At 39.9% G+C, this 19,835-nt stretch overlaps 2 protein-coding genes across 2 annotated transcripts in view; both read right to left on the reverse strand.

Annotated features, from left to right (window-relative positions):
* The window catches only part of LOC129699154 (ADP-ribosyl cyclase/cyclic ADP-ribose hydrolase 2-like), a 34,083-nt gene extending 21,529 nt beyond the window's left edge, over positions 1 to 12,554 (reverse strand). The window contains exons 1-4 of the mRNA XM_055638825.1: positions 11,742 to 12,554; positions 7,395 to 7,524; positions 3,621 to 3,756; positions 2,326 to 2,408 (exon numbers count right to left, since the gene is read on the reverse strand). Of these exons, the coding sequence (XP_055494800.1) occupies positions 2,326 to 2,408; positions 3,621 to 3,756; positions 7,395 to 7,524; positions 11,742 to 11,917 (525 nt within the window). The 5' untranslated portion in view covers positions 11,918 to 12,554. The remainder of the gene's footprint in view (positions 1 to 2,325; positions 2,409 to 3,620; positions 3,757 to 7,394; positions 7,525 to 11,741) is intronic.
* The window catches only part of LOC129699137 (ADP-ribosyl cyclase/cyclic ADP-ribose hydrolase 2-like), a 263,707-nt gene that overhangs the window by 67,862 nt on the left and 176,010 nt on the right, over positions 1 to 19,835 (reverse strand). The window lies entirely within an intron of this gene.

Below are 19,835 nucleotides of genomic sequence, written 5' to 3' on the forward strand. Positions count from 1 at the left end.
TCCTCCCATCTTCAGAAGTTGTGCGGATCTGTAGGTTAATTGGATTTTCTAAATTGCCCCGAGTGTGTGAAAGAAAGGTCAAGAAAGACTAGTGTGAATGGTTGATCGATGCTTGATGTGGACCTGAGGGGCCTGTTTCCATGCTGTATCTTTCAGTCAATTAAAAATCCTTCACAGATACCACCTGACCTGTTGACATTTTGAGTTCTTCCAGCATTTTGATTTTTACTCAAGAATTCCACATCTTTTGACTCTCCAGACTAGCTGTTGGTTTTCTCAGCTCCCTGTACATTAAAACATTGTCATCTCTCTGTGGCTGCAGCCTAAGGATGGTTTGCAGCGTAATTTTAAAATGCTCAGAGCTGAGACTCTGAGCTCAACACTCTCAAACCTACATTGAAAGTTCCATTCGCAGCCACCCATCTTATGATCAATACCCGCATTATTATCAAAACCCGCTTTGATTGAAGTCAGAATGGCTTGAATAATGCACTACAGAACAAGGGTTTGAATTATATCCTGGCCAAAATGTAGTCATGTCTTACCTCTCAAAAATGTGTGCTTCTGTAATTGATTACACCTCACAATTTCTTGAAGTTATGAATACAGAAATATGAAGATATAGAAATATCACCAAGCTTTTCAGTTTTAAAAAGGAGACAAGGAATAGAAGAGATCTATAGAAGAGAACAGCTCGTTAGAATATTGTGGTTTTTGGCATCACATGATGTCATTGACGTCATAGAGAATAGAGTCAGCAAGGTAGTTAATATATCTTTGTCTTTCATTGTGCTCTCTCTCTCTCTCTCTCTTTCCCCCTTCTGTTATTCAGACCATACATTTTCCTTCCATTTCTACTATTTCACAAATCTCAGAATAAGACCCTTCAATTACTTGGAAGAAAAGTCATATTGTCTTAAGGTACCACAAACGATCTTAGAACTTCACCAGTGACATAGTTCACTGTCCAACATGCGTTCTGCTCGGGTTATCCATGGGTATCCACAGGTCCTTTTCAGAATGGCAGGCAGTGACTAGTGGGGTACCGCAAGGCTCAGTGCTGGGACCCCAGCTATTTACAATATATATTAATGATTTGGACGAAGGAATTGAATGCAACATCTCCAAGTTTGCATATGACGCGAAGCTGGGGCAGTGTTAGCTGTGAGGAGGATGCTAGGATGCTACAAGGTGACTTGGATAGGCTGGGTGAGTGGGCAAATGTATGGCAGATGCAGTATAATGTGGATAAATGTGAGGTTATCCACTTTGGTGGCAAAAACAGGAAAATAGACTATTATCTGAATGGTGGCCGATTAGGAAAAGGGGAGATGCAATGAGACCTGGGAAGTCATGGTACACCAGTCATTGAAAGTAGGCATGCAGGTGCAGCAGGCAGTGAAGAAAACGAATGGTATGTTAGCATTCATAGCAAAAGGATTTGAGTATAGGGGCAGGGAGGTTCTACTGCAGTTGTACAGCGTCTTGGTGAGACCACACCTGGAGTATTGTGTACAGTTTTGGTCTCCTAATCTCAGGAAAGACATTCTTGCCATAGAGAGAGTACAGAGAAGTTTCACCATACTGATTCCTGGGATGTCAGGACTTTCATATGAAGAAAGACTGGATAGACTCGGCTTGTACTCGCTAGAATTTAGAAGATTGAGGGGGGATCTTATAGAAACTTACAAAATTCTTAAGGGGTTGGACAGGCTAGATGCAGGAAGATTGTTCCCGATGTTGGGGAAGTCCAGAACAAAGGGTCACAGTTTTAGGATAAGGGGGAAATCTTTTAGGACCGAGATGAGAAAAACATTTTTCACACAAAGAGTGGTGAATCTCTGGAATTCTCTGCCACAGAAGGTAGTTGAGGCCAGTTCATTGGCTATATTTAAGTGGGAGTTAGATGTGGCCCTTATGGCTAAAGGGATCAGGGGGTATGGAGAGAAGGCAGGTACAGGATACTGAGTTAGATGATCAGCCATGATCATATTGAATGGCGGTGCATGCTTGAAAGGCCGAATGGCCTACTCCTGCACCTATTTTCTATGTTTCTATGATGAGATCAGTGTCTGAGACACCATCCACCCTAAACTAGATCCAAATTTAGACAAATATGAAAATCAATTGATGAAGTATATGTTTAGAATAGAAATAGAATATGCAACTGTAATGGAAGAGCTAAATATAAAATTGTGCAAAATATTCAAAGTTAAGGATGTGGATATAATATGAGAGGGAGGATTTACCCTGCTCTTTTTGAAAGAGGCAAAGGAAATGTTGGTTGATTATAAAAATAGGTATATTTTTCTGATGATAACTTACAGTCTCAGATGCTATTATCCAAAAAGAATTCACTGGGTTATTTTCACATTCAGTTGTTGAAGGGCAGGATTGAAAATTGATGCCTGTAAAACAATGTGAATATGGTAAGCAAAAGCAGATCAGACTGTTTCAATAATGGCATTGATCTTTGCATTTGGTGTCAACTGAGCTGTTAAGAATTTAGACAAACTATGGGACAAGCTAAGGCTAGCTGGATCAATTTTCTTTGGCAGATACACAGAGATTATTCAAAAAGATTTGTGCAAAGGCTGACGCAATACAAAATATCTCAAATAGCACTTTAGATACAAAAACATTAAAGAACAAACACAGACATTACAGTTTGAATGGCTATCTTTGAGAGTCATTGTCTCAGAAAATCTTAAATTTACCTTTCATTCTCCAAATGTCTCACAGCTGTAAGCAAAGCATTGTTACAAGCCTTGGTGCACAATTAACATGTTGAAAGGATAGCATAAATTTGCGATTCAGTTATAATGCACATTAACAGTGATTAATATGCATATTATACACAGAATGGTATAGTTTCCGAACTAGAAATATCCCCTATCTATTCCCTCCACAGATGCTGCCTGACCTGCTGAAATTTACTTCAGCACTTTCATTTTGAACAGTTTTGGTATTAATTAAAATCCATTTTCTTTGGCAGATACACAGAGATTATTCAAAAGATTTGTGCAAAGGCTGACGCAATACAAAATATCTCAAATAGCACTTTAGATACAAAAACATTAAAGAACAAACACAGACATTACAGTTTGAATGGCTATCTTTGAGAGTCATTGTCTCAGAAAATGCCCGTTGCCCGTTGTTGCCGATTGTCCCCTAAAGCCGCCGAGTAAGGTGTGTAGAGTTGACTCCGTGAAACAAATACAAAGTTCTGCTTAACAGCAAAAAATGATTTCTTTGTTATTGCAAGCTAAAATACTAAAATATTACATTGTTTAATAGAGCATCATCGATCGAAGCAATTGCTTGTCAATTTCAATAATCTCCTGCAATGTAATTAGTGGCCTGTGTTCTTAAAGAGACAGCGGTGTCTGATTACTGTGGGAAAGCTCTGTCCACTGTAACAAAAATCCAAGATAAAGGGGTCTGTAATAACGAGGGTAGACAGTTTAAAAATATGGGAAACATCCAAACTATAGATATTATATTATCAACTTGATTGATGTTTTTAATTACACAATTAATTACATTTTTTTTTGTCAATTGAAACCCAACTTAATGTTATTGATAAGAATGCACATTGGAGCAGGAACTATACAACTTACCTGGAGCGTCGAGCTGTCCACACCAGTCCAAGTCATCTGCCAATAAGCCAATCAGAGTGTCACCCAGGGGCATCATCCTTCTGGTTCTATCTGCATATCTGTGTACAAGAAGCTTGGTGTTTTCCCAGAATAAGGCCTGTAATCAATAGTTAGTGTCATATCATCATACAGCACAGAAAGAGGCACTTTATGTCCATGCCAGCCTATAATATTCATTTTCATTATCCCACTTACTGGTCCTGGTCCGCAGCGTTCTTTGCCTTGGCAATTCAAGTGCACTTCCAGTAAAGTAAAGTAAAGTAGCCTTTATTGTCATTCCCAGATACTGTTTTGAAAGTTATGAGAATACCCACTTCCACTACTCCCTCAGGCTGTGCACTTCAGACCACGCCTGCCCCTCCAAATTGTGTATACCACTATCAGGTTCTTCCCTTAGTATTCTCCACTCAAATCAAGTCTATAAAACATTCCACTAATGTAAAAGAAAGGTAGACAAAAATTCTGGAGAATCTAAGCGGGTGAGGCAGCATTTATGGAGCAAAGGAATAGGCGATGTTTCGGGTTGAGACCCTTCTTCAGACATGAAACATCACCTATTCCTTCGCTCCATAGATGCTGCCTCACCCGCTAAGTTTCTCCAGCATTTTTAACAACCTTTGATTTTTCCATGGGACAACTAGAGAAAATAGCACAACCTTTTAGCAAAACAGCAAAAAAAGGCTGATTAAGGCACTCGATCGTGAAAAAGGCAGGTCAACCAGCAGAGTATTTGTTGATATCGGAAGTATTGGAGATCGTATGAAGAAAGACTGGATAGACTCGGTTTGTACTCGCTAGAATTTAGAAGATTGAGGGGGGATCTTATAGAAACTTACAAAATTCTTAAGTGGTTGGACAGGCTAGATGCAGGAAGATTGTTCCCGATGTTGGGGAAGTCCAGAACAAGGGGTCACAGTTTAAGGATAAGGGGGAAATCTTTTAGGACCGAGATGAGGAAAACATTTTTCACACAGAGAGTGGTGAATCTCTGGAATTCACTGCCACAGCAGGTAGTTGAGGCCAGTTCATTGGCTATATTTAAGAGGGAGTTAGATGTGGCCCTTGCGGCTAAAGGGATCAGGGGGTATGGAGAGAAGGCAGGAACAGGATACTGAGTTGGATGATCAGCCATGATCATATTGAATGGCGGTGCAGGCTCGAAGGGCCGAATGGCCTACTCCTGCACCTATTTTCTATGTTTCTATGTTTCTATGTAGGTAAAGACGTACAAGGAAAATGTGAGGGAGTGATTTTAGCTAACAAAGATCTTGAAGAAATACAAAACATAACTAAAGTTCTCAAAGGTAGTTGTAATGCACAAGATATCGACTTGAATATTGCGTCTGTAGCTTGTTTCGCATATGCACCAGTGACCTCAGCTGAGGTAGACAGAAGTTTTTCGCAACTGAAGCATATTCTGTCTGACAGGCAGCATAGCTTAACACCAGATAATTTGAAAAAATTGGCAATAATTATGTGCAACCAGGCAACTTTGGTCATTTAATGTAGTATACCTTTGTATTAACATTTTCAACCATATTTTGGCGGTGGAAATAAATGCCTTGTTATGCCTTTTTTTTGTCAATAAAGGCCTTTTTGGGAATATTATTATGTCTTTTTGCCTGCCTATTTCAGTGTTTTTAGTGGCTAAACATCCTGACTAGTGATGAATCTCCTCTGCCCCCACTCCAGTGTAAACATGTCCTTCCTACAGTGTGGTGACCAGAAACATACACAATATCCCTGCTGCAATATGACCAAAGTTTTGTAAATCTATGCCACAACTCCCTTACTGTTGTATTGTTTGTTTCAGCAAAAGAAGCCAAGTTTATCTCATATGCTTTCATCACCAAATTCCATCTGGTTCTGTCACTTTACCAATGTATATCATTATTATTTATTTTTTTATTGTCACAAATATTTTTCATTTCACAATTTTATTGTGGTCAGTTCTGGGCACCATGTTATAGGAAAAATGTTGTCAAGCTGGAAAGGGTACAGATAAGATTGATGAGGATGATAGCAGGACTGGAGGGTCTGAGCTATAGGAAGGGTTGAGTAGGCTGGGACTCTATTCCTTGAGTGCAGGAGGATGAGGGGTGATCTTATAGAGGTGTATAAGAACATGAGAGGAATAGATCAGGTAGATACACAGAGTCTCTTGCCCAGAATAGGTGAATCGAGTACCAGAGGACATAGGTTTAAGGTGAAGGGAAAGATTTAATAGGAATCCGAGGGGTAACCTTTTCACACAAAGGTGGTGGATGTATGGAACAAGCTGCCAGATGAATTAGTTGAGGCAGGGACTATCCCAATATTTAAGAAACAGTTAGACAGGTACATTGATAGGACAGGTTTAGAGGGATATGGACAAAATGCTAACAGGTGGGACGAGTGTAGTTGGACATGTTGGTCAATGTGGGCAAGTGGGGTCGAAGGGCCTATTTCCATACTGTATCACTCTATGACTATGACTCTATAATTATGTTATCCCAATATTATCCCCCTCACTATCAAAAGCTGCACCAATTTATATGTCATCTACAAAATTACAAATCGTGCCTCTTACATGTCGATCCAAATTGTTACTGTATATGACAAATAGTAAGGGTTTTGGCAATGAACCTTCTTGATACACACTTGGTCATTGGTATCCAATGAAAAAACAACTCTCCATGTTCACCCTCTATCTCCAAAGCTTATTTTGGATTCAATTTCCCAACTTGCCTTAAATTCCATGCCTTGTAACCTTTTGAATCAGAATCTCCTGTCGGCCTTTACTGGTCTGTATGGACTGCATCAGTTGCACTGTAACTAATCAACATATTTTGTTACCTCTGAAAAATTCAAACAAATTGGTCAGACAGGATTTCCCCCCTAACAGAGTCACTGTGACTACCTTTGATTAAATCTTGTCTTTCCAAGTGCAGTTTAATTCTACTCCTTATTTTTAAAAATAACTTCCCTAATGATGTTACACACACAAGCTGGTACTCATCGGGATTTTCGTGCTCCTCTTCTTGACCATATTTCGTGCTCCTCTTCCTACCATATTTGCTGCCCTCCAATCATCTGGCACCTCTCATTTGGCCAACAAAAATATGAAAATGTCGATCATGTCCCAAGTAATCTCCTTTCCTTCCTCCCATTGTAGCCTGGAATATAGTCAGTCAATGTTTGTGTCATCAAACATCCAGGGAAATCATGCTTGCAATTGGAAATATCATAGAATATGTTCATAGAATAGAACATAGAACATATGTTGCCACAAAATGCTGGAGTTTAACTCAGCGGGACAGGCAGGCAACTCAGCGAGACTTTGAAGAAGGGTCTCGACCCGAAACGTCACCCATTCCTTCTCTCCAGAGAGCCTGCCTGACCCGCTGAGTTATTCCAGCATTTTGTGTCTATCTTCGATTTAAACCAGCATCTACAGTTCCTTCATACATAGAGCATATGTTCTTTGCTCTCCAAGACTACGGAAGAAATCTATTAACTTTGATGTTGCTTGATGCTCCTCTAATATATTGCCACATCATACTTTTTCAGGCCTAAACTGTATGGTACATAATAACAACAGGAGTAATTATTTTTAACTCCATTCCACTGCTTCTACTAAACTCCAAAATGCGAGGGCTGCGGGTATGTTTATATTACAAGAAATAGAAAATCTCTTTCGTTACTTAAGCAGTCTGTTTTTAAAAGTCATGTTGCATTACCAATTGGCCAACTCACCTTATTTTGGGGTATCTTGTGAATTGCCAGCCTGATAAAAGCCTCATAATCTGTAGGACTGACATTACATGGGTCTTTATAAACAAAGGCTTTTTGAAATGCTTCCCAGATTGCCGAGCAGTTCTTCTCTCTGAAATAAAATGATCAATCTCAAATATATTTTCACAGTTAGTAGTTGATCCTAGTTTTCTTAATAACAGGAAATAATTAAGCCATAATAGTATAATATTAATTACACTAATAATTAATATTAGTGTATTCATAGTATGTATTACTAATCAACAGTTATTGAATAGGAAAATACTAATAATTAGTATTATTAATATTACTAATATAATATTAGTATTAAATACTAATGGTATATAAAGTATACCATATAATAGGATACTTATACACTACTAATATAAGTATATTAATAGAATATTTTAATTATATTTTCTGATCCACACTGCCATATTGCTACTTAGTTTCCAACCCTCCTTCCAAATTATTCAAACTATCCTGATTATTGTAAACTAACCCCCCTTCAAGGATCTCTGGTGTCCTTCCAGTTTGGGTGTAACTCATGCTACTTGCATGGGACCTACCGGCACCAGACGTGTTCTCAATGATCCATGTACCTGAAGCCCTCGCTCCTGCATCAGTACCCAGCCATGCATTCATCTGCCCTTCCCTCCTATTTTATACTCGCACCAGCAGGTCACACAGGGAATAACCTTGAGATTACAATTTTATGGGTCTTGCTTTTTAACATTCTGCCTATCTCCCTAAACTCATTCTGCAGGACCTTGTCCCTCTTTCTACATTAGTCGTTAGTCCCAGCATCTACAATCTACAATCTCTGGCTGTTCTTCCATCCCCTTATTCAGGATAGTCTGTACTTGTTCTGAGACAACCTTGATCCTGGCACCAGAAACCATTCCGGAATCTCACTCTCTGTCACAGAAACACCTGTCTCTTCCCCTTAGTAACAAAACCTCCACCACAACCACTTGCTGATGCGTCTCTCTCCCCTGTTGGGATGAACATAGAATTGATTACTGCCACGATCTTCTCTTTTCCCCACCCTCTCCCCCATGGTATCTAAAAGAGTATTCTTCACAGCAGGGGTATGGCCACAGGGGACTCCTGCACTGAATCTGCACTTACTACCCTTTCTGATGATCACCCACCACCTCTCTTGCTATATCCGTAGTAAGACATACTATCTCTCACATTTTTTGCATCCAAGACCAAACGGCTAAGCCAAAGAGGTAGGTGTGAAGAGTATCATAAATGGAAAGGCTACAGCATAAACACCAATGGCTTTGTTCATTCCGGCTTCTCCTTTGATGAATATATTCAATCACATAGCAACTTCGATATAATGTGGAACAGTTCATCTCTAGCTTGATGTATATTTAGAATCACAAGCAGGTTGGCACTTGTTGAGGTGATGCTGCCAAATTCCAGTTGTTGATATTGGGAGCAGCAATTTAATATATGTCCACCCACGCCCATTATAGCAATTAAGTAGTTATATAAAATCAACAAGTACTGAAATATCTTAACCATTTGGATGCAAATGCCAAAAGTTCAAATTCACACATTATTCAAACCATTGCACCAGTGCGTCAGATAAATAAAAGCAGCATCTATTATGTTTCCAGGAAAAGCCGAGAACATCTGAAGAACAAAATACATAACAAATAGGATTCATGCTGTGCCTTTGCTTTTCTTGTGATTCAGGACAATTCATGTGAATTTAATCAATCAAGACTTGACACCAAGCTATTTACAGGGTTGTGTAGCAGTTTTGTGGTAGAAGTAAGATCTGAGGAACCTATTTTGGGGGAAGGATTATTGGGTTGGTGGTGGCTGTGGGGGTTTCATGGTTTGGGCCCATGCATGCAGAAATCTCAGCAGAATGTGGATGCAAAGATGGGGAGGAACACGGCTCGGGAAGGATAAGAAAGATATGAGTATATAACTCAAAGTTTTGCAACAATCTCATGCAACGAGCCTCAGGTTATTTTATTCTGTTAAAGGCATTGCATTAATCTAGAATTATTGTTAAATGAAGTAAATTGTTGTCTGTGATATTCCCGAGTACAATATTGCCTAAAACGTTGATAATCCAGCATGCATGGAATTTGGTGGTGCAGAGTAACAGTTTTTCTGAAATATTCAATGTTACTCCAATGAATAAAACAACACACTTTTATTTCACTTTTTTTTACAATGTACACAGAATACGAGAACATTTCCAGTGATCCCGTTGAGTTTAAAGGGAGTTGAATTGAGTTGAGCCCCAGTGAGTTTCATATTGTCTCTTTCAGCTTGTCAAACTAAGCTGCACAATGCAAGCACTCTGACACTGGCTCCAGCTGAAGATCTCCAGGTTCCTGACCACCCGTGTTCCCCACTCTGACCTCAAAAGGTGATTTCTGCAGCAACTATGTAAAAGTCAGTTTATTCTCTTTTCATTGACGTTTTACCAACATTTTCAACATTTAGTTCTCATATTGCTAATCTTTCGCTTTGAAAATGGCGCCAATGCACGGCAGCCTGTCGCGGCTCCAGCTGTGATCTCCATGTTTATGACCACCCGTGTTAATATTTTGACCTCAAAGTGATTTAATAATATTATTAAAAGTCTATTTTAATTCTACGTTTTAAGTGTTCTGTAATTTCCTGTTCAAGGATTATTAAAGGTCATATTGCTTTCTTTCTTTAGTTAATTTGTTTTTGTATAAGCAAAGAAATCTACTGCTGAATCTCCAACTAATGTGCTGGGAAGTTCACACCTGGGGAACTCCAGTTTACCAACTGCAGATGGCATTTTTTCCAACAGTGACACATCCACAGCAAGACCAAGAAAGGTTACATACAATGCCATTCCCTCTTATGAACAGGAGCCAAATATTATGCTGGAACGCAGGAGGTATTTACACCACAGATAAATCAATGCCAGATCTTCTTTCCATGAACTTTTTTTTATTGGACTGTTCCAGTGTCTCGAATCTTTACAGTCTATCAGTCTATAAGTATGTCTATTCCTGGTTAACCTTTCATTAGAAACAGAATAATTGAGCATGTGAACACATTTAAACGGATCAGTGAAATGGGGAAGCATTTTTTTTTGTGAGGGGACACTAAATAATAGCTTGTCAATGGACACTATTTTACTTTCAGAAGGTATTGATCAGGTTTCATCCAAAGAGCTATGGGCAGAAAATAATTCCATGAATGGAGAAAACCTTTCAACATGGGGGAGAAACAAAGTTAGGACATTCAATATCTATGAACATACCAATGTATTATTCTTAAAGTCACAAAAGTTCACTGATCTGGTTAAATTTAAGACTGCGCAAATCATGTACAAAGCAAGAAATAATTACATCCAAGAAATATACAAAAACTATTTATGGAAAGACAGGGTGGGTATAATTTGAGAGGGGAACATAATTTTTAAAAACTCAATGTCAGAACAACTCTTAAAAGTATGTGCATAGCAATCTGTGGGTGAATTTGTGGAATGGTCTGGAACAGGAGATAAAATTTAGCACAAAGCATAATTCAGTTTAAAAAGATGTACAAAACACTTTTTTTTAAAGGATATTGGGATGAGGATAGGTGATTGTGAGTGGGATATTTGTTATACTGATTGTATTGGGAAGGGTGATTATAGAGTGAAGGGTTGTATATATGACTAAGATACTGTATAGTATATGAGGGTTTTTTAGTTTATCTTTTCTTTTTTTCTCTCTTTTTTGTATGGCTTTGTAAATATTTGATTAGTGTATAAATGTAAATAATTCGGTGTACATATAGCTGCTGGTGTACATATGGTGTACATATAGCTGCTAAATGTGTATGATAATTATAAGCAGTTGAATAAAGGGTGGGAATTAATAAGCTTTGGCTTCTTCCTGCTCCTTTTCGGACACATATGATTTCATTTATTTATAGATATTGTTTATGACACTTTATAAATATTCTTGTTTTGTTTTTTGTATGCTGTTTCACACTTGCTTTTTATTCTTTCTGCTCGAAATAAAGAATTAAATAAATAAATAAATAAATATTGCAGTTAGTAGAACTTGATTAGAAGAGCCCTTTGGAGATCTGAAATGCATTCTCAGCTTTCACTTTATATCATTTCAAGTTTGGAAATATTGTTCTACTTTGGCCATAACCCCTCCAGCACAGGGAGGGCATTAATGGATAAAACACACTGTCAACTTTGTCGTGAATATAACTAGGAACAGTTAAAAGCTGTAATAGAGGCAAGTGGTTATTGCTTTCAGATCATAGTTATCTGATTTTTTAGGAATATATAAGAAAAAAAAGAACCAATTTTCTTACCCCACAGTAGGATTTATTACTCTGATATAGTTGTAGCATCTGCCAATTATGATCTCTTCCAAGTTATGCAGAGTACCTTGTCCCTGCCAAGATTTTGCTGCAACATGTTCAGAATGTCCAGAAGCTAAGCAAACCCTCAATAGGATTCTAACCAGAACAAAGCTCCACATCAGCATTTTGATTTCTTTGGGTCTACTATTTGAACAACACCCGTGGAATAAATGTTAAACACTTTTCCACCACTGGGTTATGAGGATTGTATCACCACATGATGCTAAATGAGAGAGAGAAAATAGGTTTAATAATTAACTGCTGGAACGCTAATCTCAAACCTGGGCCGAAGAATTAATTCTCTTAGTGTGGAGAAAAATATTGCAGTGCAGTTGAAGACAGGTACAACTTAGTATGATCTAACCCCATGATATCAGCAATGGTGTGATGTGTAAAGCAACCAGATTTCATTCACATGTAGGAAGGAACTGCAGATGTCTGAAGAAGGGTCTCCACCCGAAACATCACCCATTCCTTCTCTCCAGAGATGCTGCCAGTCCCACTGAGTTACTCCAGCATTTTGTGTGAATCTTCAGATTTCATTAAAGTTCTTTCCTCTGAAACGATGTGGTTTGTGGTGCATTCATCCAAATAAGCGATATGGGTAGAGTATACAGTATAATGTTTTCATCATCAGCACCAGCCGCAGCAGCAGCAGAACTACAAACTGGTACCTTGCTGTTAGACTAGAATGAAGATCACTCACTTATCAAGACACTCCTTGCATCCTGAAAATATGCAGTTACGTTTAGAGTTAATTTACTCTAAGATCACCCAAATACAGTACACTATTAAACATATCATCCACATGGAAAATGCTTTCCTTTGCCTGGCTGCTCCACTACATTGCATGTTTTTTTTTTCTAAAGACTGCTTACACTTTTGTCTCCGTCTTTCATGAACCACTGCACCAAAAACATACTTCCAATAGGTACTTGTCTGCAAATTAATGGAATAATTAGACCATTTGCTCTGCATGCCTGGTCTGCCATTTAATATCAAGGCTAATTTAAGCAAACCTCTTCTGTACCAGTTCTGTACCTATATCCTTAGATTTTGATACCTCAGTCTTTCAAACACTTATCTATCTCCATCTTACATATGGTCTCCAATACATCAGGGCAGAGAAATCCAGAGATTTGCTATCCTCTCACGTTAGAATTGTTAATGCATTTCAGTTTTAAATGACTGCATCTTATTTTATTGTCATGTACCCCTTGCATGAAAGGAGAATTCATCATTTCTTTCAATGGTAAAACGGCTAAATATCTTGAAGAATATATTAAGAGAAACGGCCAAGAAGTTGGATGAAGTGAGTAACATTTGTGGAGAACAGAACTGAGGCGTAGGATAAATAGAATCCTCTCTTCAACATGATCCTATAACATTGTCTAAATCATAAAAGCCCAAACATTGGCAAAATAAATAAAAGTTTCCTTTATTTATTCTTGCGAAAGTACCTGAGATTAAATCTAGTTCGAGTGATAATAATTGAAATCAAGAAAGCAAATAAATTCAGCGGTGGTGCAGTGGTAGAGTTGCTGCCTTACAGCGTTACAACGCCAGAGACGTGAGTTTGATCCTTGCTACGGGTGCTTGTCTGTACGGAGTTGTATGTTCTTTCCGCGACCTGCCGTTCTCCCAGTGGGTTTCCTCCTAGAATTTTGGTTTCCTCCACCGCTCTAAAGATGTATAGGTTTGTAGACTAATTGGCTTGGTACAAATTGTCCCTAGTATTGGATAGTGTTAATGTGTGGGGATCGTTGGTCGGTGCAGACTAGGTGAGCTGGAGGGCCTGTTTCTGCACTGTATCTCTAAAAAATAAAATAAAAAATAAATTCACAACATAATTCAAAATTAAACAGTCAGACTGGGAGACTTGTACCAGTTCTGCGTAATGGGCAATTCAAGACTGAAGATAGACTCGGTGGGACAGGCAGCATCCCTGGTGAGAAGGAATGGGTGACGTTTTAGGTCGAGAACTTTCTTCAATCCAGGACTGAGGCCAGAAATGTATTAAAAAGGACACAAAATGCTTGAGTAACTCAACAAGACAGGCAGCATTTCAGGAGAACATGAATAGGTGATGTTTTGGGACATGACCAACTTAAAAACTAATTTAGCAACAATTCTAACTTAAAAAACTCACCTCACAACAATTCTAACGTAAGAATCTCATTTGCCAACAATCCCAACTTAAAAATGCACAGTTCTCCGCTCACTTAGCGGCAATTCTAATTTTAAAATTACATTCTCCGTCAGAAATGTGTCCTTCATTTCAGAGTAATTAATACACGGGATGGAGTTCTAGATAAGACAATGGCTCGGTAACTACATATAAACAATCTCTGTACTCATTTAAGATCCATTGAAAGTGCATGAACAAACTCGTTGATATCAAATGCCCTCTCTCAGTCCTGTCTCAATTACGATTATGTAAAATTAAAAATCTTCACCTGGCAGCTTTTCATGGAATTTGATTGCAGGGAATCGTGTAATGTTAGCAGAGCCACAGTACGGGACATGATTTGGAACCCTGTGAGGGTAGTTATGGGTGTACATTGCATCAACTTTGTATTTTAAACTTTAAACATCTCATGGTATAGATATTGATAAACTATTTCCTCTTACTTCTTCTCCCTCCATGTATTATCTCAAAAGAGCTTGACAGTAAAATTAAGCAACAATTTATTACGAACGGTGAAATGTAACACTGTGAAATGGGGCACGCTGCCACAAAAGCACACACAGGTCAGATGCCGGGAATACTGATCTTTGCACATGATGCTATTTCATTTTCCCCATAAACCTTTGCTGATTTCCAATTTGCTTGTGCTGTGCACATGAAATGTTACAGTTCTGAAAATGTATGTGAACCTCAATGCACAGCATTGACAACTGATTGTCCTCATCTTGTCCGAGGTGAAGCCAATGTTTTGGCAAAAAAAGAGAAATAAATGCATGCCTTGTGTTTATGAATCACTCCCTCTTTTTGGACGGATCTGGAATCAGTCTATTGGTTACCTTAACACATTGGATGTGTCCCAAGCTCTTTTCTTACATATTAACACTGCTAAAAAAAACATGCAAATACAAAGATTATCATATTTTCCAAGTCCTGAAACATGCACAGGAGATCTCATTCCTCTGCTACCCACCTACTTAAGTCAGTTGAGGACACCGTCAACTTAGCAACTCATCACATTCTGAACCACCTGGAGTCCGCAAACACATATGCCCGCATCCTGTTCATGGATTTCAGCTCCGCATTCAATACAATAAACCTGGCCAAACTGTTCAATAAATTACTGGACATGAACATTGACCCATGCATCTGTCACTGGATTCACAGCTTTCTCTGGAACAAGCAACAAAGGGTGAGGATCAACAATAACACATCCTCCCCTCTGTTCCTCAGTACAGGCACACCCCAAGGCTGTGTTCTTTCACCCTGGCTATTCTCCCTTTATACAATCCAGCTCACATCTCACCACAGCTCCATCAACCTGTACAAGTACGCGAACGACTCAACCATCATTGGATTCATCACCAACAACCAAGAAACTGAATAACCTGGTGCACAGACCATGATCTCTTACTCAACTCATCAAAAACAAAAGAACTCATCATCGACCCAAGACGCCAGCCATCCCCCAAAACTCCTGTGCTCATTAACGGTGAATCCATCTCCATCACTGACACATTCAAACTCCTTGGAACCCACATCAGCAACAACCTCAAATGGAGGACAAACGCAGACCACATCTATGGAAAAGCCCAGCAGAGACTTTTCCATCTCCGACAGCTCAGGAAGTTCAGAGCAAGGTCTCATCTCATGCTCCGCTTCTATACAGCCATCATCGAAAGCATCCTCACTTCATCCATCACAGTCCGGTTCGGCAGTCTCGACTCACTCTCCCGGAAGAAATTACAGCGCATCATCAACAGAGCATCTAAAATTATTGGCGTACCCCTACCATCCCTTTACCACAAATGGACATTACACAGAGCCCGCAAGATCATCTCTGATCCTACTCACCCTGCACACTTTGCCTTTCAGCTATTGCCCTCTGGGAAGCGCTACAGGACAATTGCCTCCAAAACAAACCGCTTCAAAAACAGTTTCATTCCCACTGCAATTAACATTTTAAACTCTGTACGGTGAGGAATACGAATAAGCATGGCCCTTATGTATTATGTAATGCATCTGTTTGTATGTATATCTATGCTATATTTTTAATGTTTGATGAAATGTTGGAACCTGTACCGAGCTGTACTGATAACAAATTCCGCCAGCCTGGCTGTGTGGTCATTAAAATACAATACAATACAATACAATACAATTTGCACGAATTAGATTGACTGGTTAACTGCCTAGTTAAAAAAAACTGCTTCGGGGCCTCCCTCACCTATCCCTCCCTCTCCTTTCCCCTACCCTCAGTTACTCCCTTCCACCCTCCATAACTCCTCTCCCCTCCTTACCCCCTGACCCTTTGGGCCCCGTTCCCCCAATGCAATATTCCACCACTCACCCTTTTCCCCAACACAACCCTTCCTCACCTCTCCCTCCCCCACTAAACACAATATTTAAATAACATTTCTTCTCCTCCCCTCACCCACTCCCTCCCCCTCTCCTTACAACAATGTAAGAAATCTCTCATTGCATTTGGTGGAACACTGTTGATTGGCAGCTGAGATCCCATTGTGATGTCATTTTCAGGTGGTGCACTGTTCACTGCAGGTTATGTAAATGAGATCCCATTGTGACGTCATAGCTGCAAACTGCCAGAATCTCCCAGCTACTGCCACAGTATCTGTCAAGTTATTGTTCTCAAAGTGGGGTTTTGTAAATCTTTAAATGTCAATAACTTGTGAAATATAACATAAATCTGAATGAAACTTGACACAAACCACCACAGGACAATTGTGAGTGAGGTAGTGTAAAAACATTTAGAGCTATCATGTATCGTTTTGGTGTAGTTCTGGGATGACATGGGCAGACACACATGTACGCATGCAGAGAAACAAATAAGATGAGAGTTTTAGTAATATATAGACCAAGTGGGACCCGTTGAGACCTGTTCCCCGAAGCAATATTCCACCACTCACCAATTCCCCCAACACAACCCGTTTCCACCACTCACCTGTTCCCCCAACGTAACCCGTTCCCCCAATGCTAAATTTCAACACTCACCTAGAGCCCCCAATTGCGTGTGCAGCTCATTTCCCTTCATCCCCCAACACTCCGGCCCTCTTCTTCATCCTCCCTTTTCTCTCCGCTCTCCTCCTCCCCTCCTCCACTCCCTCCCCTCTCCCTCCCTTTAATTTCCCTTACCCTCAGTTATTCCATACCCTCAGTCACTCACTCCCACCCTCCATAACCCCTCTCCCCTCCCTACCCCCTGAGCCATTGGGTCCCATTCCCTCAATGCAATATTCCAACACTAACCGGTTTCCCCAACGCAACCAGTTTCTACCACTCACCCGTTCCCCCAACGCAACAATATTCCATCACACACCCATAGCCCTTTACTGTGCAGGTGCGGCTCATACACTCCCTCCCACTCCTCTTCACCCTCTCACTTCTCTACCCTCTCGTCCTCCCCTCCTCCACACCCTCCCTCACCTCTCCCTCCCTCTCCTTTTCCCTACCCTCAGTCACTCCCTCCCTCACCTCTCCCCTATCGCACTCCCCCACTAAATACCTTTAAGTAAAATTGCTTCACTGCCCATCCCCCACTACCCTCTCCTTACAACAATGTAAGAAATCTCTCATTGCACTGGGTGGAACACTGTTGTTTGTCAGCTGAGATTCTATTGTGATGTAATTTTTGGGTGGAGTAAAGTGGTGCAAAAAATTTAGCGCTATTGTATACCATTTTGGAGTAGTTCCAGGATCACTTAAGCACTCATAGATAGATAGAAACAAACAAGATGAGAGTTTTACTAATCTATAGATAGATAGATAAGTCACGTTACTCGTCCATTCATACATCTTCATAGATCTATGTCCTTTTCATTACTTGCTAGCCCATCTATGTATCTTCAGCAGGTTTGGCTATATTGTCTTTGAGTGAAGACACAAGAGACTACACATGCTGGAATCTTGAGCAAAAAACAAAGTACTGGAGGAACTCAGAAGGGTCCTAACCCGAAAGGTTATCTGTCTCTCCAAATATACAGCTTAACTCACTGAGTTTCTCAAGCACTTTGTTTTTTGGTTCGATGTAGATTATAAGCAGTTGGGTCTCGGCACTGATGCTGGTGACACTTCATTGGTTACTGATTGCTAATCTAAAAATCATCTACTTATCTTTTTTCTGTTGATTAACTAACCCATATCCATGCCAATATATTACCATGCACTCTTTCCTTGTTCAGTAAACAAATGTCTTCTGAAAATTTAAATCCATCAGATCTTTTGATCCTCCTCTTGTCCACTGTTCGTTATACCGTATAAGAACTGTGCCAAATTTGTTCAACAATTTTTCCCATTTAAAAAAAAAGCATGTTGACTTGAATTATTTGCTTTATGAAATGTCAGCATTTCCCCAACAATATTGGACTAACTGGCTTATCTATTCCTGTTTCCATCTTCCTCCTTTCCCGAGTTACAGTACATTTCCAGTTTTCCAATCGTCTAGCACCACTCCAGAATCTAAAGAATTTTTGGTAGAAATGAACCAAAACATTCACTATGTTTAGGAAAGAACTGCAGATGTTGGTTTAAACCGAAGATGGACAGAACAGGTTGGAGTAACTCAGTGGGACAGACAGCCTCTCTGGAGAGAAGGAACAGGTGACTTTTTGGGTCGAGATTGGTCAGGTCTGGGGAAGGGTCTCAACCCATAATGTCATCCATTCCTTCTTTCCAGAGATGTTGCCTGTCCCGCTGAGTTACTCCAGGTTTTTTGTGTCTACATTAACTAACTCTGTAGCCATTGCTTCAGCCCCTAGGATTCTGGCCGTCAAGCTCAGGGCTAAAGCACTTTCTGGCCTTTTGCCTTATTGGTTTACTGTTGTGTCTATTTTGTCCTGTGATGGAGATTGTTTTCCGTTCTTCCTTCCCAATAGCTCTTTGCCTCTGTGGGAGACAATTTGACTTTGACAATTGAACTTTCTATCCACAAGTTTATTCTCATTATCTTCTCCCTCTTAATTTTTTTTTGCCATACTTTGAGATACCTAATCTTCCAATTTACCTTTAATCTGCACACCATTGATGCCTTTCACTTTACTATGACACTGCAACAGGACAGAAAGAGCTCCACCCGAGACGTCACCTATTCCTTCTCTCCATAGATGCTGCCTCACCCGTAGAGTGTCTCCATCATTTTTGTCTACCTGCAAAAGGACACAGGCAGTTTTCATCCAGGCCAGCATCACCCTTATTACCTGCGGTTTTCATATGTTTAAGGAATTCCTTATTATCCAGGATGTCTCCATGTGCTGCACTGTTTCACATCGAACTTCATTGAAAACTAGGTGGCACAATGGTGCAACTGATAGAGCTGATGCCTCATAGAACAGTACGGGATAGGAACAGGCCCTTCAGCCCACAATGATGTCAAACATGATGCCAAGACCAACTAGCATCTGCCTGCCTATAATCCATGCCCTGCTTACACGTGTCTATCCAACAGTTTCCTTAAATGCCTCTATTGAATCTGTATTCACCATCACCCCTGGCAGCATATTCTAGGCACACATTATGCTCTTTGTGAAAACTTGCCCTGCACATCACCTTTAACCTTAGCATTTACATTAAAGGTATTCCCCTATGTATTTGACATTTATATCCTGGGAAAAAGGTTCTGACTGTCCACCCTATGTGTGCCTCTCATGATTGTATATGTTTCCTTGGGCCTCCATTCAACCTCCACATGCCAGAGGAAACAATCCAAGTCTGCCCAACCTTTCCCTGTCAACCTTTAAGGATAAGAGGGAAGTCTTTTAGGACCGAGATGAGAAAATCATTTTTTTACACAGAGAGTGGTGGATCTGTGGAATTCTCTGCCACAGAGGGTAGTTGAGGCCAGTTCA

The sequence above is a fragment of the Leucoraja erinacea genome, chromosome 1 (assembly GCF_028641065.1).
Source record: "Leucoraja erinacea ecotype New England chromosome 1, Leri_hhj_1, whole genome shotgun sequence".
NCBI lineage: Eukaryota > Metazoa > Chordata > Chondrichthyes > Rajiformes > Rajidae > Leucoraja > Leucoraja erinaceus.